This window comes from Pseudorca crassidens, chromosome 2 (assembly GCF_039906515.1).
Source record: "Pseudorca crassidens isolate mPseCra1 chromosome 2, mPseCra1.hap1, whole genome shotgun sequence".
NCBI lineage: Eukaryota > Metazoa > Chordata > Mammalia > Artiodactyla > Delphinidae > Pseudorca > Pseudorca crassidens.
Window position 1 is genome coordinate 34,138,030 of NC_090297.1, and position 26,068 is coordinate 34,164,097.

General features: G+C 47.1%; 2 protein-coding genes across 9 annotated transcripts in view; both read right to left on the bottom strand.

Moving 5' to 3' along the window:
• Positions 1–1,589: 1,589 nt before the first annotated feature.
• On the bottom strand, positions 1,590–3,483 carry GUCA2A (guanylate cyclase activator 2A). Its single transcript, XM_067712108.1, has 3 exons — positions 3,409–3,483; positions 2,157–2,346; positions 1,590–1,800 (listed from the first exon to the last, which is right to left on the bottom strand). Exons 1-3 carry the CDS (start codon positions 3,481–3,483, stop codon positions 1,736–1,738), a joined length of 330 nt encoding a protein of 109 aa, XP_067568209.1. The 3' UTR covers positions 1,590–1,735.
• Positions 3,484–13,947: 10,464 nt separating this feature from the next.
• FOXJ3 (forkhead box J3) overlaps positions 13,948–26,068 on the bottom strand; it is a 130,868-nt gene continuing 118,747 nt past the window's right edge. For all 8 annotated transcript variants that reach the window (XM_067725733.1, XM_067725730.1, XM_067725732.1 and 5 more), the window contains 2 exons: positions 17,236–17,343; positions 13,948–16,932 (listed from right to left, as the gene is read on the bottom strand). In XM_067725733.1, the coding sequence (XP_067581834.1) occupies positions 16,817–16,932; positions 17,236–17,343 (224 nt within the window). In that variant the 3' untranslated portion in view covers positions 13,948–16,816. The remainder of the gene's footprint in view (positions 16,933–17,235; positions 17,344–26,068) is intronic.

The following is a 26,068-nucleotide window of genomic DNA, read 5'->3' on the forward strand; positions in this document are numbered from 1 at the left end:
TACAGAGAGAACTAATTAGTCCAGGGTCACAGGTTCAGCAAAGTGGCAAAGCAGGCTTCTTCCCAGGAAGTCTGGGCCAGAGTCTATACTCTGAACCATCATGTTACCGCCTCCCTGTGACTCCAGGCCCCAGCTGCAGCTAATGACACTCAAGGGAGGATGTCCTGCAGCCACTGCATTCCCCCAGGGGCCTTCAGTGCTCTACTAAAGGCCAAGAGACAAGACTGGGAATTCCTGGGAGAAGGGCTTTCCACAGGGTGGCTTCCTCCCCGGCCTCTGTCCCGGGCAGCCAGAGAGGAGAAAAGCCAGGTACAAAGGGGCCGTGCCCTCTGAACTCAGCTCCCAGGGCCAAGCCCATGGTGGATTCCCCCAGACCTGCTGCTCCTCCTGTCTGCCCAGTTGTGCTCAATAGTCCTGTAACCTCCCAGGCCACACCCCTCGGAGCTCTGGCTCCTTCCGGTCCTCCCCCCACAGCAAGTCTGGCTAGGGGCCTTTGCAATGCCTCCTGCGTCTCTCTGGGCCCCTCCCATCTCTCTATCATCACTATCTCCCTCCCTGTCCCATCCTCTCTCCCCCGCGAGGCCAGAGCTTCCTCCCTGCCCTGCATCCTGCAGGCTCTCCTGCCCACCAAGCCAGAGGAACACTGCAGTGCTGCTCCAGCAGTGCCCCTTACCCCTCTGTGCCTCCCCAGTACCAACCCGCAAGTCTAAACTGAGCCCACTCACCATCTGGCCTCGTCTCCCACCTGCCTGGGAAGGAGGCAATAATGGGAACTGCCACTGAGGGAGCACCTGCTATGTGCCAGGCACAAGGCAGAGCCATCTAGACAGAAATAATCATAATAATAATAGCATCAGCACAGTGCTCGCTCACACTGGGCCCGGTGGAGCTCTAAGAGTTTTCCCTGTATTACCTCATTTAATCTTCACTCACCCCTGTGAAGTAGGGGAGAGAACAGGCTAAGTAACCTGCCCAAAGTCACACAGCTGGTAACAAGCAGTGCCTGGACTGACACCCAGAGAGTTTGGCTCCAGAGTAGGAGCATTAAATAATTCTACCCCACCACCCATCTCATCAGGCACCCCTGCAACCTTGGGAGGAGGGATCTCCCAAGAGATCAGGGGTGAGCAGGGGTGAGGGGAGCAGAAGACATAGTGAGAACTATGGCTTGGGGTGTGGGCCCTGGGGGGAGGGCAGGAGGCATTGCTGAAGTGGTCAGGACGGGGCCAGATTCTGAGGCCCCTTGAACACTCTCCGGCCAGGGGCTGATCTCATAGCCCCTCAGTGCTTGTGTCGGTCATCCAAACCAGCACAGGAGCTCACATGTGGCTTACGGATCATGAAAGAAAAGCAGAAGTTCCACCTCCTCCATTGGTGGTCGTTGGATTCAAGTCTCCTCGGCGTCTGTGAGTGGGGGGCAGTACCGATACTGGCTTAGCAGGAAGAGCAGGGTTCTTGCACTTAGCACACTAAACCCTGAGCTGGCGAGGGCAGGGTAGGCATTCATAAAGTGGGATGAAAGAAGGAATGAAAGCAACACCAGGAGGACTCTGGAATCTGGTTTATTATCCGCCGGTGGGGGTGGATCTTGGAAAGTACCGGCAGCTCGGATGCGGGCAGGGGCTGGGCCTCCCCAGGCTGCCCTCTCGTCACTCCTCCATTCTGGGTAGGTGGAGCTGCGAGGAGGGGGAGCGGCCTGCGGGGGAGGGACAGAAGGTAGCGAGCACCCGCCGTCCTAGCATCCAGCACAGGCAGCGTAGGCACAGATCTCACACGTGCTCGGATCCTCGGCGATGGCCTCTGGACAGGAGAAACGGGGCCCCGTGAGAGCAGCTTCCTCTGCCCAAAGCTCCCGCCGTCCCTTGAGCCAGAGTTTGAACATCCGCTACCCAGGAGAAACCCAGGCCTGTCCTCTCTGACCAGCGGCACTTCCCACCCCAAACCAGGACACAAGTACGGCAAGCCGGCCAATCAGGGCGGAGAACCTACCCAGAAAGGCGTTACAGCCGAGACCAGACAAACCAGGACACACAGCAGAGGGCTTAATCAGAGCAGAGCTCATCCTCGGAATCCCACCAATCAGAACACACCTCTCCTTCAAGTGCCACCAATCAGGGAATTCCTGGGCCCCGCCCTTCAGAGAGGGGGTTACTCACCGAGCCTCTCCAGGATCTCCTGGGCATTGGGCTCCTTGCAGAGAGGCTTGAGTTCTTCGGGAAACCTCAGGGAGCTACAGAGGATGGGAACGAGGGATCCACCAGTATTTCTAGACCTCCTAGGCTCCTGGAGCTGCTGGAGGTCCTTCAGCTTCTTCACTGACTCCAGAGAAAAGGAGAACTCTCCATCCTGAGAGAGACATGTCCAGGGTGTGAGGCCAGGCTACATACAGCCTGCTCCCTGGCCGCTTCCCCAGGACCGCCCCCTCTCCAGCCCCGGTGCTCACACTCAAACAGTGTTTGCGGCACACGGGAGCCAGGTGCTCCACTGCGGGGCAATATAAGGTGGTCAGAGCTCAGAGCCAGACACTGGGCTTGAATCCTGGTTTTGCTCTGCGACCATGGACGGGTCATTACACTCTGGGATCCTAGGGTCTGCCTGTTATATGAGGAATGGAGAAGACAGATGCGAAGCGGCAGGGACACAATAGGTGCCTATTAGTGGGAGCCACTGTGCTGATTTGTAGGGAGAGGCACAGAGCTGGGACCAAGGCTCAGGCATCCTGAATCCACGTGGCTGTGCCCCAGTTGTCTTCACCCCTGCCTGAGAGCAGTGTGGGCTGATCCCCTGGCCCCCGGCTCCAGCCTGCTGCCTGGCTGATGTTTGAGAAGCAGTAAAAGGCCTCCCGGGGCCTGGCTGTGATAGAATGGGGCCCCCAATGAGTACCAGGCTGGCCTACGGCCGGCATCCACACCAATGGGCACACCCTTCCGTCAGGACCTCCAGGCTGTCCAGGTGATTCCTGAGACCCAGGCCAGGGCTGTGGCTGAGGAGGAAGGTCTGGAACTGAATCAAGCTCCTTCCCTTCCCAACCATGTGCCCACGCCCAGTTACAGAATCTCTCTGAGGCTCTATTTGACGCCTCTGAAAACTGAGACTAATACTCCCTCTTGCCACGGTGATCCTGGCGTCACGGTGACATACTGGAGGAACCTGGTCATGGCAGGCACTCTGTAAATTGGCTAATCACCTGCCTTTCCCAAACTGTTTCTCTTTTCTCTACCTGATGTTCTTTCTCCAAGTTTGAAGAGGAAGGCGTAAGAGGCAGGACTGAGAAGGGGGTCCCTGGGGAAGAGTCAAGCCTTAGACATACTCCCCACTCTGTCCCCAGAGGGGTGCTCTATCAGGGGACAGGCCCTGGGCCCTGGACATAGAGAGCCAGCTGGGCCACAGTAGGGACGGAGAATTTACCTTCACGGTGACTCCCCCTGCTAGGGCGGCCCAGGCCCCAAGGAGGCACAGTGCAGAGAGCAGGAAGGTGTTCATGGCAGCAGCGCCCAAGAGAGAAGAGGGCTTGGTTCTGCATGCAAGGGGAAAACAGTGGGACTTTTAAAGAGAGCAGGGTTACTGAGTAACCCAGGAGTCTTTGCCAGTGTCTCATCTGCTTGCTTGTCAACTTAACCCTAATCAGATAAGGCCCAAGACAGCCCTGGCCGGTAAGAAATCAGTCGGGGGAGGCCGTCAGAGCCCCAGCCCCTTCCTGGACTCCCACTTTAACCCATGGCTGGGCTGGGTCCTGCATTCAGGACCAACCACTCACACTCACTGATGGCTGTGGGCCACGCCATGCGCCAGGGTGGGGCTGCAGACCCAGCCCAGCCCTTAAAGAGGGAGGACCAGTGGCGATGCAGGGTGATTAGGGGAGTGGGTGGGCATGAGGAATGGAGGGGCCATTCGACCAGCCAAGGGGCGGGGCAGTTCAAGAAGCTTTCCCAAAGGAGGTTTAGAGAATGGGTGGAGATTTTCTTGGAGAAGGGGCTGAGGGTAGAAGGCCGTTTCTTGCAGAGGATACTGCACGTGAGACAGCAGGGAGGTGAAATAGGCCTGGAATAATCGAGGAAATGTGAGTAATTCAGCCTGCGGGGGAGGAGGAGGTTGCCAGGGGGCTTCAAGTGTTAAGAAATGAGATTACCAAGGCAGGCGTTAGGTTTGGCCACTGTGACTTTGAGGAAGGACTCAGCTCTGCCATCCACAGGCCTGGTTCGAGTCCCATCTACTGCCCCATTCCTATGTGTGTGAATCTGGACAAATTGTTTCCCTCTCTGAACATCAGGACCCCTTGTATCCTCTCTGGGGACCAATATAATAATACGTACCTCGTGGGGTTATTTTGAGAATTAAATGAGGTTATAAAAATGCTTACCTCAATGCCTGGCATACAGAAAGCACTCAGTAAAAGATCCTTCAGTTATCATTACTTTGTTCAACAGCCACAACAGCTTCTGGTCCCCGTTGGCCCCTCTGGAGACCACCTGCCGATCTGAGCCACAGCCTGTTCTCATCTGGTGCTGGGCCTGCTGTCCTGCCTGTCCTGCAGCCTCAGATCATCCTTGGATGTGCTCTCCCCACTCCCTCCTGATTCCCTTGCCCCCTGCCCCTCTAACCATCCCCCCCACCCCCTGCCCACACCGTGTCCCTCCTCTTTTTGCTCTGCTTCCCCCAACTAACTCAGCCTAATCTCCCCCACCCTGGCCTTTCCTGCCAGGCTCAACTCTCCCAGCATCCCTGCCTTTGAATATGCTACTCCATCTGCCTGGAAGGTTTTTCCTTCCTTGTCACTAGGTGAACTCCTACTTAAACGTTAAGGCCCAGATCAAATAACCCCCACTGCATCCTCAGCTAAATAACCTCTCTTTGTTCTCACAGAACCAGATACATTCCCCTACTGGGGATCTTGTTGAGTTGGATTACTTGGGTGTGTGTCTCTGCCCATCTAGACTCTGACCCTCATGAGGACTGTACCCCGGCATAGTGTGTGTTCATTGTATTCTTTTGTGAGCAGAGCCTCCAGGACACGGAGGAAGGGGAGTCCTGGGAGCTGCTTTGTTCTAATCTACAAACCAATCTGGCTGCAAGCCAGGATGGCTCCAAAGAAAGGAGTGGGGGTGGGAATCCCTGGGTGGGAAAAGTCAACACTGCAGGGGAAATTGGAGGGTACTTCAAAGGGGTTCAGCCCAAGGGAGGGGCAGGAAACACTTGGCCAACCTGCCCTCTCAGGCTAGTCCTCAGAACCAGACTAAGATTCCCTCCCTTTTCTAGTGTGTGTGTGTACACTGAGGAGTGTGTGTAAGTTGAAGTGTGTTAGTATATGCAAGGTGTGTGTGTGTGTACGCTGAAGTCTACATGTCCAGTCCAGCCACATGGTGGCCGCTGCTAGCTGAGAGCTGGGTGGGAATGAGCCCCAGCAGAGGGTTAGGGATGGGATAGGGTACCTTAGGGTTACAGATGGAGTTTGGGTTGAAGGTGAGGCTAGAGATACACATAAGGGTAGAATGTATTGTGATTGGGATGGTGGTGAGCACAGGTAGAGATCAGGAGTGCAGCTGAGGCTGGCGCTGGGGTTGGAATTGGGGTTGGGTGGACTTGAGCTGGGTTAGGGTGAAAGCTGGGTTAAGATCAGTCTTAGGTTACCAACTGGGACTGGAGTTACATTAGGGCAAGATGAAGTAGCAGATAGTGATAGGAGTTCAAGTTAGGACTCAGATTGGGGTTTGAGTCAGGGTCAGGATGGAGCTGAGCTTGGGTGTGGGGTAAGGGTCAGGGTTAGGTTTGGAATCAGGGGTGTAGCTAGGATTGGGTCGATGTGGGGATTGTAGCTGACATGGAGGTTGGTTTGGGGTTAGCTTAGGGTTCTGTGGTAGGGTTAAGGCGGGAGCTGAGTCTGCAGTTTAAGTTGGAGGTGTGGGTGGGGTCAGGTTTATGACTGGGGCTGGGGCTGGGGTTAAGCGCGGGGCTCAGGCTGGACTGGGGTTTGGTTTAGCATGAAGGATGGGGTTCGGTGTGGCCGCTGTGGGCTGCAGGAGCCCTGTTTCTGGCTCCCTTTGGCTTTTCAGTCTTTCCCCTCCTAGGTTACAGTGGGATTGGGGGTAAAGGGAGGGGCCTCTGGTTCCTGAAGCCTCTTTCTCCCATAACCCCTTAGCCGGGGCTTACCTGCTGCAAGGCTGGGCTGGAGCGGGTGTGTGGGAGTGATGTAAGCTCCACACTGTGAGAAAGAGGAAACGGCTCACAGGCCTCAGCACTTCGGGCCCTGACCTACCCAACCCTACCTCTGACATCTCCCCTGGGAAATGTGAACCAACGCCCCTCCCACCCCTGCCAATTCCCTGGCCCAGCCTGGGCCTAGGTGTGAGTTCAGACCCCCTCCCTCCTCTCCTGCATCGAAGCTGCTGGATCTTGGGGTCCTCTTGGAAGCCTGGGGTTCTGGATCACCCCAGGCCCCCACCTGAGTCCTGTGGCCTCGGTTCCCCAGCACCCCAACACCCCTCATCATTTCTTAAGGGGGGTGAGTGGGTCTGGGTTGTTTGGGCACCTCACATCCAAAGGCCACCCCTTCTGGCAAACTCTCACACCTCCATAGCCTCCCAGGCCATGCCACCTCTACCTGCCTCCCCACCTGAAAACCCATCAGTGGCTGCCCCAAACCTTCAGAAGGAAGCCCAGACTCCCTGGCCTGGCATTCAAGGCCCATCATGGCCAGGCCCCTGCTCACCCTTCACCCAGGATCCCGAAAGACTCCCTAGGAGTGGGCCAGGAAGAAGGGGCCCATCCCTGGGGTGCTGTAGGTGAAAAAGCTCCAGCTTTGGAGCCAGGCAGCCCTGGGGTAGAGCCCTAGCTCCATCAGTGAACAGCTGTGTGCCCTTTCTGAACCTCAGCTTTTGCGTCAGAAAGATGGAGACAATAACAACTACACTGAATTTTGGGTTGCCGAGAAAACTGTCCTCACTGACTTCCAGCCCCAGCAGGCCTGTGTTAAGACCATCCCCACCACCTCTGGGCTCCACCAGCCTCCTATACTCTCCCCTTATAAAACCTACCAAACTATCTGTCCTGCCCACTTTCCTACGAGCTTCTGAGAGCAGAGCCTGTGTCTTGCTCCATCGTGGCCCCAGTACCCATACAAGGCCTGGCACTTAGTGGGTAGCCCCGATCTCTCAGGAGACCAGGAAGGCTGTGGTATTAGTAATAATCATAACATTAAGAATAGCAGCGAATGTTGATCAAACACTCACTCTAGGCTACGTGCTTTACAGGTGTGAAAACCAGACCCAGCCCTGCAGCCCAGCCACCCCTCACCCACTGCTGGCAGCTGCGTGGGTTTCCCCTGCTGTCGGGCCGCCCTCTGGTCTCTGTGAGGATGCTGATGCCATTCCTTTTGCCTAGAGATTGTTGAACTCTTGTGTTTGGGTGACCTCGTCATGGTTCCAGGGTGCCTGTTAAAGTTGGGTCCACTGAGGCCCAGCCCTCCCAGGCCTGGCTCTGCTTCCCTGCAGGCTGGAGGCCTCAGCTGACCCTAGGAAGAAAGGCCTGGAACAGAGCCCGGGTGGGAGTCTGAAGGCTCCCATGTTGACCGTGACCATGAAGAGGCTGTGGCCCACACTTTACAGCCTCCGCATCCTGCTTGCATACATGTCCTGGAGGTTCTTCTGAGAGCCCAGAACTGCATGAGGAAGGCATCACGATGTATGTGAACCTCCCAATAGCTCTGGGAATACATAAGAAATCACTATAGAACCCCATTTTATAGGTGGGCACACTGAAGCTCAGAGGCCCAGAGAGGGTAAGAAAGCATCACTTTCCCGAGGGTGCGGACAGAAGCTCCGGGAGCAGTTTCACTGGTGGCTCTCTGCACGAGGGCACCCAGCCAACAGCGAGGGAAGCACAGACACAGGTGTGCGGCTAGCTCAGCCTAGAGGAAGGCACAACTTTTCAGACTCATTGCCAGGTGGACTTGGCACCAGCTGCAGTCACAAAGCTGTAAATTCCAGAACAGAGGCCAGTTCTCACAAGTGCCAAAGAAAAGCTAAACTTCTATTCGGTTCATACCTCCTGTCCTGTCTTCCTAGCCCCAGACCCCCATCTTTGGGGAAGGAGAAGAAGAAAGGCCCAACCACTGAGTCAGACCCTGTTTTACAGGGCAGCGATACACGTTGTACAGAGGAGGAAACCAGGCTCCTGGGAGAGTGCCCAGGGCCACAGAGAAAGTGGATGGCTGAGTGGGAATTTGAAGCCTGTTGGCCTGAGCCCAAGTCCAGGCAGGGGTGGCGGGCTCCCTCCCCTCCCCCAGGCGCTGGGGTGGGCAGGATCTTTCCCGTGATGCTCTGTGGGGGCAGCTGGGGAGTAGACAGAGGGTGTGTCTGGTTGTTTGCTCGGCAGTGTCATCTCACATCCCCATGGTCTGGCCGGGACAAGGCACTGGGGGAGCTCCATTCACCATCTGCTCCCCACACAGCAGGGCTTCCTTTTGCCACACCCTGGCCTGCTCTGGGCGTTGGCCGTGGAAACAACCCATCACACCCGAAGGCTGTCAGGGAAGGAGGGAGACCCACCTGCAGCTCCTGCCATGTGCCTCAGAGCCCACAGGCTAGAGGGAGGATAGGACACGGGCACAAACTCCCTGGGGCTCCGCAGGGAGAAAAGGTCCCCCCGTGGCCGGGTCTGGGGATGCTTGCCAGACCAGGTGGCATTTGAACTGGGAGGATTTGATCAATGGGAGGATTTGGACCCACAGAGATGGGGGCTATATGGCAAAGGCCTGGCAACAGGAAGCACACAGGGGAAGGGAGGGAGGATGGGCTGAAGCAGAGAGTGTCTCAAGAGGGGCTGTGGGTGGGCAGCCAGAGGAGGCTTTAAACACCAGGCTAAGGCGTTTTGCCCTTCACCCGGTGACAGTGGGAAGCTAGGGGAAGACCATGAGAAGAGCTGTGATTTAGGAAGACCATCATGGCCCTTGGTGTTGGGAGCGGACTGTCTAGGTGTGCCTGCTGCACTGGTCCAGGAGGGAAGGGGTGTGTTCCACCCCCAGCAGTACCCTGGGAGGGCCAGGGGTGATTGGAAGGATGGTGTGCTGGGGTATCCATGGGTCTTGGTGTGTGCAAGAGAAGCAAGGGAGGAGGGCAGACAGGGAAGGCAGATGGGTCCTTGGGACCAACAGCATGCCAGGGCCCGTGCTGGCTGCTTCCATCTGACTTCTCATGGATGAGCCCATCAACACTTTAATCCCATTATACAGATGAGGAGGCTGAGGCTCAGAGAGAGCAACGTCTTGCCCAGATGGAACTTTAGGTTCTTTTGACTCCAGAGTTCGTGTTCTTTCCATTGCCTCATGTATTTTTCTGGGCTTTGACGCCTGCAGAAAACACGATCAGCCACAGGCCAGCAACTCACAATGGACCAGCTTCTGGTCTGGCCAGGAAGCTTTGCGGGGTGCAAGGAGGAGGGTAGGAGCTGCCTGGGGGCAGGAGCAGGTATAGATAGATCTGGGATCCAGTCCAAAGGGCCACAGTGGGGAGAAGCAGTGACAGCGGCCAGGCCAAGGATGTGATGAGAAAAGGGGAAGAATTCATCTGTATTGGATTTGCAGGGCCTAACCCTGAGTGTGCCTGGGAACCCAGCTCTATCCCAGGCAAATGTCTCTGGGGACGTGGGCTGCTGGGGAAGACTCGAGTGGCTAACAAGGTTAGGAAGGGAGGAGGAAGCCAGAACCTGAGTGGGGAGCCATCCCGCCCTCCCTGCCCTGGGCAGAATGCTTTGTCTCCTGTCTGCGGCTTACGATCACACACACACACACTGAGGCACACAGACGCAATCATGCAGGCGACACAATCACATATCCAGGCACAGACACATGAGCACACCATCACAAGACACACAAGCACCAACATACAAGGTCTGGCTCACACACACGGAGGGCCTCGTGAGCACAATCAGAGTCACACGAGCACAATCGGAGTCACACAAGCACTCGCAGTTACCCTGACTTATAGGACCTACACCGCACCCCCCCACACCCAGTCACAGAGTTCACGCACTCACACGTTCTCGCACGGAACCAGAGGACCGTTCCCAGGAAGGCCTCTGCCTATGGACGTCACTCAGGCATGGGAAGGGTGGGAAGTGCGCTCGGACGTCTTTATTGCCATTGTCTGGGACAGGAAGTTGCCTCTCTGACATTCTGGGGGCTGCGTCATGAGAGGGGTGGCCTTCACCCAGTGACATCAGCTCAGGCCCCGTGCTAGGGTAGGGTGGGTTGGGATGGGTGTGGTGAATGGCCCTGAGGGAGATCAAGGGCAACTGGGGAGTGCTGTGGAAGAGGCCAAGGCCCTCGGTGGGAAGAGCAGACCAGAATAAGGCAGCTCTGGGTTCCCGTCCCCTTGCCAACCTCTCACTGATGGTGACCTGGGGCAAATGACTTCACCTCTCTGAGTGGCAATGTCCAGCAGTAAAAGGAGGATAATGACACCAACCTCCAAGGTAACTGGGAGTGCTAACTCAGATAATTGCTGTCAAGTACTGGGAACAGGGCCTGGCAAATAGTGGCAATAATCATCATGTTTGTGACGGCCCCGGGACTCGCTGTGTGAGCGTGTGTGGGCTCAGAGGCAGGGCTGGGAGGACAAGGGTAGATGCCCCGTGGCAAGGTGTGTGACAGGCCCGGCCACTTGCCTAAACAAGACGTCAACTGGTCCCAGGAATGCAGAGCCTCAGGAAACTCAGATCTGGGGTTGATGGTGGGGTGACCTTCCCCACCCTAACCTCAGAGTAGGTGACAGTGGGCATCAGGAGGGCTGGGCCCAGGCAGCAGACTCAGAGGCCACTCTGCAGTGGGCCCCCCCCCAGTATGTTTATCGCCGAGGACTAGAGGGCTCCTCGGCTCCCTCCAGCAAGCTCTGATGCGGGAGCAGAGTCTGAGGGCTGGCCACTGGGGTCCCTACCTGGCTGTAGGAGCTCCCAGCTCTGGGGGCTGCAGAGGAAGAGAACACAGCCCCTGTGGTAAAGGAAACCTTCCAAACAAGGAAAGGCACACAGCTGGCAGCCCTGCGCCCTCTGGCGGCCTCCGGTGCTCACTGCGGCCTCATGGCTTTGTTCTAAGGCTCCCCGTCCTTTGCCCTGTAAGGACTGACAGCACAGCGCACTGCAGTGTAGACACTGGGGCTGGATGGCCTGGGTTTGAAATCCTGGCTCTCCTGCTCCAGCTATTGTTACCTCTACCACTTACGAGCGGATGACCCTGGGCAGGTGACTTAATCTCTTTGTGGCTCAGATTTTTCCTTTGCAATAGGTTGATAACAATAGTATCCACCACACAGTTGTTTTGAAGGCGAAATCTGATAACCCACAAGTACTTAGAATAAGTAACGTGAAGTAACAAGGAATACATGGTGGCCGTCCTACTCTGGACTTCCAGGGTCAGCGTTGCTGAAGGCACAGCTTCAGGGCTGGGTCGAAGCAGCCTTGACCTGGGGTTAGACTCCGGCTCTGGTGCACTTACCAAATGTGTGCTTTGCACATGTTGACTAGTTGCTTATCATGTGAGGGAGACACACAGGGAGGTAAGTCCAAAATCCTCTGGAAAACCCTTTAGGAAGGCACCACACTGGGGAAAAACACACCATCTCAATAAGCCCAACATGGTCATTTTTCCTAATTCTTGGTTACAGTCTGTCTTTGAAGTAGCTGGCTTGCATCCAAGTGCAATGTTGTACAGAATGTGTATCTTTACCCACTGGAACGACACTCAGTGGTGAGACGCTCAGGCAGAGAGGCACCTGGAAGCAGACATCAGTTATGGTCTCAGGTTTGAATCTACCAACTTGCACTCACTGAGGGGCACACGTTCATCACAGGTAGGTACTCTCACATTAAGATTTCCCTTCTTTCTCTTTTTGGCCAAGTGTGTCTAATTAAATTCCCATGCTTTGATTGAATGCATTCAGGATGCTGCTGCCTTGCGCCTTACCTCTCTAAAGCAGTTTGCTTTTCTGTAAGGCGGAGCAATAACTACAGTAACTATACTACAGCATCACCTTCTTGTGTAGATCAAGACGATGTGTGAGGAATTTTAAATTCCTGCCGGGAAGATGACTTTCTCCACTCCTCCCCTTCCCCCAAATTTCCCCTAACTAATGTATGACTTCGAGCAAGTCACTTTCCCCTCTGGGTCTCAATGTTCTCAACTGCAAAATGTGGGTGTTTTATATTAGATGATTTCAAAGGCCCCTCCCAGCTTGAAGCTTTCAAGATAGTTCTGTGATCCTAGGGCCTTTTGATGCGGTCAACCCTTCTATGAATGCTAACTGATGCTTACGTGGTTCTTCCAGGACTGCTCTGTCTGACTGGTAAGGGCACATCTATAAACAGCAGCCCTTAACACACTGCAACATGGTAAAGCCACAAGAATGAAACATGCATCTTTATGATCTTTTTCTCATTTGATCAGCACAAAGGTGCACTTTAGCTGTGCCTGAATCAGCACAAAGTGACCAGATCTAACCGTGCCCCCTACTACAGTCTTTCAGAGGCACTGATGGAAAAGCAGAGCTCCTCCAAGTCACACACACACACACAGGATGGGTAGGCACTATCCCTGGGTGGAGCAAAAGGAAATGGGCTTTGGAGTCAGGCCCAGACTGAATGATCCCAGATCCTCCACTACCTATGAGAACTTAATTAAGGCAAGTTAATCTTTCTGAGCCTCAGTTTCCCATCGGTAAAATGGTTAAAAATAGGTTTTCCTGACAGTGTTGTATGGGTTAAGTTAGAAGTAGTGAGGGGTCCTGAGCAGGATTATGGGATTGGTGGGAATCTCTCCCCTTCCTGAGTGAGACAGACCGCAGCTTCAAGTCCACTTCCACCAGTGTCGTTGGTCTGCCCATTGGTAGCCTCTCTGAGCCTGTTTCCACAATCAGGTCGGGACACCAGCACTCATCCCAACTCCAGGGATTGCTGGTGCTTGGCTCTTAACTAGCAAACCGTCACTTCTTTGGCTTCAACCTCACCCTGCGCCCATGCTAATCTAGCTTCCATGCCTGGCTCAGAGCAGTGGTATAAATGGAAACACCTTCTCCCGTTGAGTCCTTTGAAAACTCAACTTAAAAAGCCCATGCCCACCCCAAGGCTTTCCTAAGCCAATGCCCTAGCCTCAGCATGACCTAACTGCTCACCAACAGAATCTTGCCTTGCCAGGGGGCATCTTCAGAGTAGCTTCCCTGGGCAAGTTCCCTGGGCTGGCATTAGCTCCCTGTCCTGGGTAAGTCTGTACCCCCTACAGCCAGGAACCGTGGCTTTTTCATCTCTAAATTTCTCATGGGAAGGGCTGACACAGTGTGGGCTCAGCAAATGTTAAGAAGCTCCACTTTCACCTTTTGGAAAGAGCACTCTGGGAAGGCAGTGCTGGGGGCAAGACTAGGGTCCAGGGTAGGGGTAGAGGGACCGGGGTGTTCCACTGGAAGTAATAGAGGACGGTGTAAAAAACATGACGTTGGAGTCAAATGCTCTGGATTCAAACCTTTGCTCTACCACTTACCAACAAAGGATGTGGGGAAGCCATTATACCTCTACTTGAGTTGTTCCCACATGTAAGCTGAGGATAACAATATCTACTTAGCACAGCATGTGGCACATACTGAGTACTTTTCATGTTCCAGATGCCGTTCTAAATGCCTTAATTAATTTAATCCCTCTACAACTCTAGGAGGTAGGTATTATTCTCATTTTATAGGCGCTGTAAATGAGGAAAATGAAAGCTCAGACAAATGAAATAACTTCCTCAAGTTCACAGAGCAAGTGAGATGTTCAATAAACAGCAGCAATGACTGTTCTCAGGCAGCAGTACATGGGACACAACCTCTGAGACCCCAAGGAATGACTAACTCCAGGCTTTCTGCTTCTGGACTAGCTCCAATCTTGTTCCCTCAACTGCAGCAAATGACACAGACCAATTGGTGTTGTAAATAGAGTTAACATAATATATTTATTTTAAGTGCCATTCATGCATATCACTTCTGGCAGCAACAATCCTAATGACACTTGGGATATTTCTTTACAGCACTAAACAGTTACAAAGAATGGGTGCCGTTCATCATAGAGGCAAAATATGAAATCGTGCAATAGCAAAACTGTAGAAACATTAAAACACTGACTGTCCAACAGCAGTACAGAGAGCAGATTGTGTCTGCACAAAAAGCCAATGCATTTTCATCACATATATACAATATAGATATGTACACATCACCCTCTGAATGAACAATATCAAAATACTCTATTCCATTTGAAATAATCCCCAGATTGATTCCCTCCCACTTCAAAGGACATCTGAGAGACATGTATTTACAAGAACATACATGAATACATTTACATTTCAAACACTGCCACAAATGCCAGTCGGATTATTCTCCTGGACAGAGTACCCCCATCTGATTACATGCATTTAGGATTCGTTTCCCCAAAAGTCTTCAGTCAATTTAAGTCCAAGACAGAACTGCTCTGCATTTACAACTACCAACTGAGATGGCCACTAGAGGGATGCTCTGCACCTCACTAGGGAGCCTTGTCTGGCTGGAGCCCGTGAGAAAGCCTGTCCCGGGCTCCCTGGCCACATGAATCACTAGTGTGGGATGGGTCTGGATGGAGGCTCTGCCTCCAGGGCCATTCATGGTAAGTTTAAATTCTCACAAAAATATTGATCACTGCAAATCAGTAAATGATTACCAAATGGGAAATTAGCTTCACACAATTTGTAACATCTTCATCAGCGGTTTCTACTTGAATAACTCAGTATAAGCTACTGCATTCTAACACCCAAATTGTTTAAAGTGCACACTGCTACCCATACAATTTATAGTTTCAAAACAGCTATTTTGGTATCTAGAGAACCGTGACTTGAGCAGACTACTGAGAATCACCCCCTTTTTTCCAAGCTTTTACTCTGCAGGCTGCTATCTCATCTTGATTGGCTGCCTTTCCAGAATCCTCTGATTTTTACTGATCCAAGGGGCTGGAACTGAGTTTCCTTTTTCATGCCAAGCAGGATCCAAACAACAGGAATATAAAGCCCTTCCCTCCTCCCCAACCTCACCAGCCTTTACCATGGCTGGCTTCCCAGTGATTCATTCAAGGCAACACTCCACTAAAAAAAATACCCAAAGACGTTCGCAAACACTCTCACATACAACACACAGAGAAACAAAGGTGTTTGTTTAGTTCAAGTAGAGATTACTCAACCACAGAATCAGTAAGGGTAATTAAAGTGACTTAATAAGCATAGCTGATAGAGACTAGAGATGCTAAAAGGCAACCCGTGAGCAGTTAGTACTCCTTGATTTGATGGAACATCGTTTCCCCATTAGAACTGAAAAATTCTGCTTTTTTTTTCTGGTCTAAAGAACCAATTCAAAATCTATTCATTAAAAAAAGAAATCTCATTTCTCTTAGTTTCATTACAAAACTAAGACAATCAATCCATGCAAAGTAACTGTGAAATAAAACAAAACAAAAAACAAACAACTAATAAAAACCCCTAAGAGGCAGGCTGCATTTCAAAGAAAGGAACCAAACGTCATGCATACACAGACACACAGGACAACAGAAACAGCAGGCCACTCAACAGTAACTGCACTGAAGACGGAGGCAAATAAAATCCATGTGTGGCTCTACCCTCCTTTCAGTGCTTCCTAAATGGAAAGAGAATGAGGGGGAAACTTGCTATACAAACACTGCCCTGCTGTCCCGTTGCCCAAATGAACTCTGATTCAAATTCCAGAAAATCCTACTTAGCAAATAAGTCTCAATTAGCAGGAATGCAAAGATAGAGAATATACTCACATGGCAGGAGTAATGATAAAGAGAATGACACAATCTCTCTCTGATTGTCTTGTCTGTAAACTCTTATCAAGAAAAATAATTCTGTGCTTTCAGACACTGCATTTCTCCTTAATGAACCCAAGAGGAGCTGAGCATTCACAGAAGATAGCAATAAATATTAAAATAACACTTTTGAATAATAAATACATAAGTGAATGTGGAGACATTGATTTGTTTCAAAAGCCAAGTAGTGCCCAGCTTCTAATCAAACACATTGAATACTGGCATACAATGCAGACTTAGAAAACCAGATGCTGACACGGTGCAACATGAACTCTAGAATCCCCCAGGCATCAAAAAAACATTGGTCAGTCCTTCATGCTGCTCAGGAACAACATGCCCCTTTGGACTGTTTGGAGAGTATCAAACTCTGGGTTCTCTGGCTTACTGAGTAGAACTCAATACTCACATTTCCGAAAAAGATTAAATAAGGGGAACTGGGCTTTGAAAAAATCTATTTCCTTTCAGTTGCCTACATCAGTTAAAAGCATCCTGCCGAAAATAGCCTAACAAGGAATAAAAACTCACAGTAACTTTTCTTTTCAAGACATAATAATCCAATTAGAAAAAATGGAAGCCTTTCAATAATTTTTGTACATGTATTTACATATATGCATCTATAAACTGCTTGCAGCAAAATAGGCTCTGTCTGAAAAAATCAGTCTGGCACTTGTGGTCAACATCAAACTGACACAAATATGCAAAAGCCGTTCAAATCACACAACAGTTAGGAGCTACATAGGGCAGCTGGCAGGGAGACAAACATGTAGTACTTGTCTGGGTCAGATAAAAGCAGTAAGTTATCCAGCTAAAATCTTTTTGATTGTCTTCAAAAAAAATTTCAATAACATTGGTAAAATGATTAGAAACTTTGTTTTCTCAACTGGATTCTCTCAAACCTTTCCCTTCACTGCACAGAAAGGTAACGCTTGGGTCTGTCTGGTGCCTTAAGAAACAAGCTCTACACAATTGAATCCCAATCAAAGTCATCCTGGATGTCATCTGGAGGCAGAGAGCGCCGCATCTGGAAGGCTTGGGAAGGCATCATGTGCTGCTGGTTCATGGCTCCGTGATGGCCTGGAAGGAAGGAGGCAACGTCAGCAGTGACTTGGGAGAGGACAAAGGAAGAAAGAAACACACACCTATTGAACACTTCCTATGTGTGCCAGGAACTCAGCGCATATGCTCTCACTTACCCACCCAGAAGCCTCTACAAGGTGGCTCTTATGATCCTCATCTTACAGGTATTCTGCACCCCACCCCTCTGAAACAGGGAGTTCACCCGCTCCTGAGGCAGCCTCCTTCCCTGTCGGGGCAGCTAAAGCCTTTTTCAATATTAAACTCCAAGTACCAACCCCAACACACCACACCCCAAATCACCTGCAATTGTTGTTCCTGGAGTGCTGAGTGCCTGCGGGATGTGAGGATAACCAGGGGGAGGCATCACTGAAGGAGCGAGATTTTGCCTGGAGTCTATGTACAAATTTCCTGATCAGATTGTGAAGAAGACAGAAGGAAAACATAGTACCGTAAGTAAAGCAAATCAAACATAAAAATCTTAATAGAACTGTTACCTAAAACTAAATTAAGCTGGTAAAGTGAGGAAGGAAAGGGAAGGAAAGATCACTTTTTAGATGCTACAACTCTGCCAAAGGTGGTGCTGGATTTTCAAACACGGTGCCAGGCTGGGTGTGAGTACACTGGTACTAATTCTGGCACTGCCTCTAACTCTCTGGAAGCTCGTAGGTAAGTTATGTCTGTTGTTGTTACATACCTCATTATAGTTCAAAAGCATTTTCATATCCCATTACTTCATCTGAGTCTCCCCCTAGACCCACAGTGAAGGCAAGACAGGGATTACCCCCATTTTATGGATGAGGCAACAGAGGCTCAGAAGGCTGAGGAGATTGGCCCAAAGACACATCAGTTTGACAGGGCCTAGGGCTAGAATTCAGTTCTCCTAACTCATGGGCTCTTTCCAGTAATGGTTGTCTCTATTGCCCTGATTTTCTCATCCTTAAAGCAGACCTAAGTGTGCCCTAGCTGATTAACAAAGTGACTGGAGGCACAAAGTGACAGGAAAGATTTGCATAAAGTAAAAGAGCTATATCAAAGGTGATTAAAAACATATTATTTAGAAGATGTGTAGATGGGAAACACAGATCTCATTTAAATAGCATTTCAGAAGGTTCTTAAGTTAATATGCTTTCACTGACAGCAGCCATCAAGTATAATAGCTCCAGAATGTCAATTATATTGCATCCTAATGCAAAATAGAAAGGGAGGGGAGGAAACATCATGCAACCTCCCACAATAACTCCTGGGGAAGAACCACCATAACACTGGTTTATATTATATGAAACATCCAGAATTCTGGAAAGGCTATTTCCCTAAGGTATTCTAGTGTTTCACACAAACTATACTTGCATTCTAGGAATGCTGTAATCAAACTAGAAAACAGCAATCATTTTCCCAGAGGAAACTAGAAAGGGAAGAAAAATCTTCGTTTTATATTCATGGTAGGGCACACTATATTTGGCTGCTCACAAGTTTCCACCTGCCACTGGAAAGTCAGACTGTCCAAGTGTGAGACAGCCTCAGAGATAATCTAATCCAGCCCTACTTCTGTTCATGTAGGTGAGGAAATGAGACGAGAGAAAATGAGAAAGAACCAGGAACAGAACCCAAGAGTTCTGACTTCCAGCCACTGCCTCCCAAGATAACATGTCTTTTTAGAGTAAAGTTTAAAGTCAGAACTGATCTCTCTGACCAATTTACCATACTGAAGATTTAGGAAGAAAAGAAGAGAAAAGTTATACTAATAAAAGTTATACTAAGTTACAGCTCTAGTATATTTGTGCAGGAGAAAAAATGTGATCGGCCTTCACGTTCGTGGCTGATGTACCTTTTAAAGGTTGCATCCGGCTAGAGGGGCTGCCCTCCTCTGAGTAATATGGTCATTCACTTACGAACAACATCCCAGCCTCCATCCTGCAAAATCTTAGCTCTCTTTCTACTTATCCTTAACAACTCAAGTCATAAGACAAAACCTAATTTTTATTGGAGATTAAATTAATCTGTTTTTATATATTTTTTTTTCATTTCTCTTTTTTTTGGCTTAGTAATTCTTACCTTAAAGGAGGAGACAGGTGAGAATTAGAGAATTATGGAAATAAACAAGATTAAGGGAATAAACAGACACCCACATTAAACAAATGGCCTTAACTTTTTGAAACTGGTCACATTCATAAGATTTTATTTTCATATAGAGATTCTCATTACTCCTCATTTTTTCCCCATGTTCTCATTACAGATTGAACAATGAGAGTCTACTTGGACTTTTTAAGCAAGAAATTAACTTATAATGCAGTTTCAAAGATGTCTGAGATCCTATAACATTTAGAATGTAGTTATGAGAATTTATAAATCTATACTGTGCTGTACACCTAAAACTAATATAATATTGCAAATCAACTATACTTCAATAAAAATCTAATCACACAACATATTTCTTGAAAGTAGACTGTTGTTGAATGACCATTCATTCATTCAAGAAGTATTTGTGCTAGGCACAGCTCTATGCACTAGAAATACATAAATAAAGAAACAAACTCCCTGTCTTTTTGGAGCTGGTTCTCAGGGGATTGGGAGGGGTGAAGACGGGAGGGAGGAAAATAAAGTAAATTATACAGTATGTTATACACGCTACAGAGAAAAATAAAGCAGGGAGAGGGGAAAAGGAGAGCTGAGTAGGTGCCATTTAAGTAGGATGGTCAGGGAAGGTATCACTGTAGTAGGTGCTTTTTTACGGAAAAACTTGAGTCATGTGTCTATCTGGGGAAGCTCACTCAAGATAGAGGAAAGAGCAAGTACAAAGGCCCTGAGGTAGGGGGAGGGGAGGGGAAGGGAAAAAGAGACAAGGTCAGAGAGTAATGGGGGACCAGACTCTGTAGGGCCATATAGGCCACAGTAAGGTCTTTGGTTTTTACTGAGAAAAACGGACACTAATAAAGGGTTTTGAGCAGAGAAATGATCAGACTTCTCTGTCATATAGAATCCCACTTATCCTGCAAAGTCCAGCTGAAATGTGTCATCTTGTATGAAGCTTTTCTTTCTCCCTAGGACAAGTAAGCCCCTTTCTCTTATTCCCATTGCCCTGTGGTAGAAATGTAGTCCTCATAATACTGTATTTGATAGACTTGTCTCACCTATCAGGCTGTGAGCTCCTTGAAATTAGGGATTATTCTAGAGTCACCTCATTATTCCTAGTCCCCACTATGTAGTCAGGCACAGGAAAGGTGTAAATAAATGTTTGCTGAATTAATGCACTTCTACTTGTATTTAATGACCTTTAAGCAGAGCATCAAATTAAGAACAGCACAACTAGAGGACTTAAACATTACTGGAGGATTTAAACATTTTGGGCAAGACAAATTGTAAATACAGGTAAAATGATTTAGGAAGAAGAGGGAATACACTGTGTACTACAACATCTTTTTCTCCTTCCCCCTTCCACACTAACACATTACAACACTAGTTTCTGGCATCTCTAAGGAGGCCAAAGAGGTATTTACCAAAAGGGGAGTCTTGAAGACAGACGGGACAGGGAAAGTTTGAAGGATATGGAAAGGCTGTATTCTGGGAGTCAAGACCTATATCTAAATGAACTTTGTAATTTCAGGCAAGTCACTTTCTCTCTTTGGATCAGTTTCCTTACCTGTTAAATAAAAGGATAACAGCTTTAACAGCTCTCTGAAGTCCCCTCTTACACTACATTTCTAAGAAAATGTGGTAAAGAATTATTGGGTGGTAGAGATAAGAGAAATGAGATATCTGAATAAATGTGAAACACAGGGATGCAAGAAGGAGAATAAAAGAATGACAGAAAGTGGCTAGGACTCAAAACAAAAGGAAGCAGGCTGGCATGTAAAAAACCTGAACATGGGACTTCCCTGGTGGCGCAGTGATTAAGAATCTGCTTGCCAATGCAGGGGACATGGGTTCAAGCCCTGGTCTGGGAAGATCCCACATGCAGAGAAGTAACCAAGCCTGTGTGCCACAACTACTGAGCCTGTGCTCTACAGCCCGTGAGCCACAACTACTGAGCGCACGTGCCAAAACTACTGAAGCCCACGTGCCCAGAGCCTGTGCTCTGCAACAAGAGAAGCCACCGCAATGAGAAGCCCAAGCACTGCAACAAAGAGTAGCCCCCGCTCACTGCAACTAGAAAAAGCCAGTGTGCAGCAACAAAGATCCAATGCAGCCAAAAATTTTTTAAAAAATTTTAGTTAAAAACAAACAAACAAATAAAACCCCTGAATGTTTGTGAAAAGACATCAGCAGGCATGAGGTGATAGATACTTAACACCAGAGCTGATCACACAAAGTGTTGACAAAGGTCAACATGGCTTGGCAGGCCAGGGCTCGCTAAAGTTCTTTTGACTCAGAAGGGAAAGACTAAAGGGGAAGGAAATTGGGAGACAAATAAACACTGAGGGAAAACTACAGGTCTTCTGCATCTGACAGGCTATGAATGGTGTAGCACTGAGAATCAAGGAGGAGCTGGGGGGACCCTAGAGGGAAAGGAAGTGCTGGCAACAAAAGGGAAAGATGGCAGAAAAAATTAAGAGAATCATAAAAACCAGAACCAAATAATCAAGGTCAAGGATCAAGCAGAGATGACCACAGAAGTCTACTAACAAAGGGCTTTAGGGGAATAACCCAGGATCTCAGTCTAGAGAGAATCTAGAAGAGATGCCTGGCCACTCTGACAGAGGACAGCAGCAGATGGAAAGTGCTTTTTCCATGACCAAGAGTACCCAGTTCCAAAATCAAAAGGTACTTTTGGACCTTTCTTAGAGATTTAGGCCACAAACTTGAAGAAAGTCTTGTTTCATCCTACAGCTTTGAAACTGCAGAAAGGGGAGCTACTGGCAAGCATGTACAATGGCCTTCTGAAATGGCCTTAAGACTGACCCACATCTTCTTCTACCTGTCTTTCCTAGAATTCCCTGATCTGAAGGCAACGATCTGAGCAACACAGGGGCTCACCCCCAAACACACATGCATACTGATGTACATATAAACTACTCAAATTCACTTAGTACTTTTAAGGTTGACTGAAATGGTTTAAGGTGATTTGGAAAAGAGAATGTGGCAGCACTTAGAAGGGACAATTTTCGTTGAACAGGGAAAGAAAGGAAGAGAGGAGAACGAAGAAACAATGGACAAAGTATGGTACACCTGGTCTAGGACTTCAAGCAAGCTAGAAAAGTAAGTGATGTATCCTGAAAGGGACAAGTTATAGGCTTAGAACCTATCAGAGGACCAAAGATAAGCTGTCCACATAGAAGAATAGATTAAAAAGATGGAATGGAAGAAGACAAATAAGTAAAAATACATGCCAACATCAACAATCAAAAAAAACCAAAAACAGTAACAAAATCCTGCAAACCCTTGGGAAGAGGAAGAATCTGATTTCCACAGGTATCACATTAATAGATTCAAGTGTATAGTTTTCAACAACAACAAAAAAAATCACAAGGCATAAAAATAAACAGGAAAGTATGACCCATTCAAAGCAAAAACAAATCCACAGAAACCGTCCTTGAAAAAAAATCCTAATGGCAGATCTACTATACAAAGATTTTAAAACAACTTTACAGATGTTCAAAGACTAAAGGAAGAGGTGGAGAAAATTAAGAAAGCAATGCATAAACACAATGAAATATCAACTAAGAGACAGAAAACATAAAAAGAAACCAAAAAGAAATTCTGGAACTGACAAGTACAATAACTGAAATTAAAAATTCACCTAAGGGACTCAAAGAAGAGAAGGCAGAAGAAAGAATCAGCAAATGTGAAGATAGGATAGGACAATGGAAATTATCAAGGCTGATTAACAGAAAGAAAAAAGACTGAAGAAAAGCAAATAGAGCCAAAGGGACCTATGAGACACTATCAAGCAGACCAATTATGCATTGTGGGAGTCCTAGAAGAGAGAGAAGAGGGGGCCGAAAGAATATCTGAACAAATAAGAGCTGAAAACTTCCCAAATTTGATGAAACACAGGAATATAAACATCCAAGAAACTCAGCGAACTCCAGGTAAGATGAAGTCAACGGGACCCACACCAAGACAGATTATCATCACATTTTCAAAAGCCAAAGATATAGAGAGAATCCTGAAAGCAGCAAGAGAGAAGTGACTTGTCACATATAAGGGATCCTCAATAAGACTATAAGCAGATTTCTCATCAGAAATTTTACAGGCCAGAGGTAGTGGGCCAATCTATCCAAAGTGCTAAAAGAAAAGTGTCAACAAAGAATCCTATACCTGGTAAAAGTGTCCTTTCAAGAGTGAGAGAGAAATTAAGACATTCCCAGATAAATAAAAGCTAATAGAGTTTGTTACTGTTAGACCTGCCCCGGAAGATAATGCTCAAGAGAGTCCTGCAGGAAGAAATGAAAGGACACTACACAGTAACACAAAGCCGTATGAAAAAAGTAAAGATCTCAATGAAGGTAAATACGTGGGCAATTATAGAGACAGCATTAGCATAACAATGATTTTTAACTCCACTTTTTGTTCTATACATGATTTAAGAGGCGAAAATGTTTTCTAAAAACTATTAGTATAAAAGCTCATATTATTGTAACTTTGGCTTGTAACTTCACATATTGTTGTCTACATGATTTAAGAGATTTAATGCATTTGAAATAATTATTAGTATATGTTTTGGGCCACACAATGTAGAAAAATGTAATTTTGAGACATCAACAACCAAAAGAGGTGGAGGTGGAGCCGAAAAGGAGCAGAGTTTTTGCATGTTATAGAAGTTACATTGGTATAAATTCAAATTAGAGTGTAGTAAGTTTAGGATGTTAAATGCAATCCCCAAGGTAACCACAAAGAGCTACAGAACATACACAAGAAGAAATGAGAAAGGAATTTCAACATTTCACTACAAAAAATCAACTAAACACAAACGAAGACAGTAATGCAGGAAATAAGGGATAAAAAAGCTACAAGCCACAGCAAAGAAATAGCAAAACACAGAATTCACTCCTTACCAGTAATTCTTTTAAATATAAATGGATTAAACCCTCCAATCAAAAGACAGAATTGGCAGAACTGGATAAGAACACATGATCCAACCATATGCTGACTATAGAAGACTCACTTTCTGATCCAAAGACACAAACAGATTGAAAGTGAAAGGATGAAAAAAGATATTCCATGCAAATAGTAACCAAAGGAGAACAGGGATTGTCGTACTAATATCAGACAAAATAGACTTTAAATCAAAAAATGTTACAAGAGATGTCTTGTGAAGTCCTACTTCTTGTAAAGAAGGACATTATATATCAACAAAAGGTGCAATACAGCAAGAAGACAGAACAATTACAAACATTTATGCACCTAATAACATACTGCAAAACATATGAAGCAAAAACTGACAGAACTGAAAGGAGAAATAAACAGCTCTACCATTACTGTTGCAGACTTAAATACCCATTATCTCAATAATGGATAGAGTAACCAGACAGAAGATAAGCAAATAGAGGATTTAACACAATAAATCAACCTGATCTAACAGGCATATATAGAACATTCTACCCAACAACAACAGCATACACATTCTTCTCAAGTGCACATGGGACATTTTCCAGAACAGACCATATGTTAGGCTACAAATCAAGTCTCAATAGATTTTAAGTGATAGGTACCATATAAAGTATCTTCTCTGACCACAGCAGGATGAAGTTAGAAATCAAAAACAGAAGTAAAAATGGAAAATTATCAGATTTGTGGAAATTAAACAACACACACTTAACCAATGGATTAAAGAAGAAATTACAAGGGGAATTAGAACATACTTAGAGATGAAGGAAAACAAAAATACAACATACCAAAGCTTACAGGAAACAGCAAAAGCAGTGTTAAGGGGGAAATTTATAGCTATAAAGACTTACATTAAAAAACAGACCTAAAAAAGAAGAAGAAACCAAACCCAAAGCTAACAGAAAGGAAGAAATAATAAAGATTAGAGCAGAGATAAATGAAACAGAGAACATAAAAACATTAGAGAAAAATCTTTAACACCAAAAGTTGTTCTTTGAAAAAAACCAACAAAGTTGACAAACCTTTAACTAAATGGACTAAGAAAAAAAGGACTCAAATTACTAAAATGAGAATTTAAAGTGGTGACATTACTATTGATTCTACAGAAATAAAAAGGATAAGAGAGTTCTTTGAACAACTGTATACCAACAAACTGGACAACTCAGATGAAACAGACAAATTCCTAGAAACACAAAATCAACACAGACTGAATCATGAAGAAAGACAAAAATCTGTATAGACCTATAACGAGTAAGAAGATTGAATACTTAATCAAAAGTTTCCTGTACAAAGAAAATCCCTGGATCTGATGGCTTCATGGGTGAATTCTACCAAACATTTAAAGAAGAACTAAAACTACAGACCAATATCCCTTATGAACCTTGATGCAAAAATTCTCAAGACAATAGCAAAATGAATTCAATAACATGACAGAAGGATTATGCACACCATGCATGACCAAGTGAGATTTACTCCTGGAATACAAAAACAGTTCAACATATGAAAACTGACCAGTGCAATATACCACATTAACATAATGAAGGGGATAAAAACCCACATGATCATCTCAACTGACAGAGAAAGAGTATTTGACAAAAGTCAACACATTTCATGATAAAAACACTCAACAAATTAGGAATAGAAGGAAACTACTTCAACATAACAAAAGCCATGTATGAAAATCCCATAGTGAACATCATATTCAGTGGTGAAAGACTGAAAGCTTTTCCTCTAAGATCAGGAACAAAGCAAAGATGTCCACTTTCACCACTTCTATTCAACACAGTACTGGAAGTCCTAGCCAGAGCAATCAGGCAAGAAAGAGAAACAAAAGGCATCCAAACTAAAAAGGGAGAAGTAAATTTATCTCTGTTCACAGATATAATCTCATACATAAAAATCCCTAAAGATTACACACAGAAAAACTGTTAGAATAAATGAATTCAGCAAAGTAGTAGGATACAAAGTCAACATGCAAAATTCAGTCACATTTCTATATACAAACAATGAACAATCTGAAAAGGAAATACAAAAACAATTCCATTTTTCACTGAGATCAAAAAGAATAAACTACTTAGGAATAAATTAA

Bases quoted from the DNA above. Each gene is read 5' to 3' on its own strand.
- GUCA2A (XM_067712108.1), bottom strand. From the start codon at position 3,483: ATGAACACCTTCCTGCTCTCTGCACTGTGCCTCCTTGGGGCCTGGGCC. The intron at 2,347-3,408 runs GTAAATTCTCCG...TGTCTCTCTCAG, and splicing joins CAGGGGGAGTCACCGTGAAG to GATGGAGAGTTCTCCTTTTC. The intron at 1,801-2,156 runs GTGAGTAACCCC...TCTCCTGTCCAG, and splicing joins GGAGATCCTGGAGAGGCTCG to AGGCCATCGCCGAGGATCCG.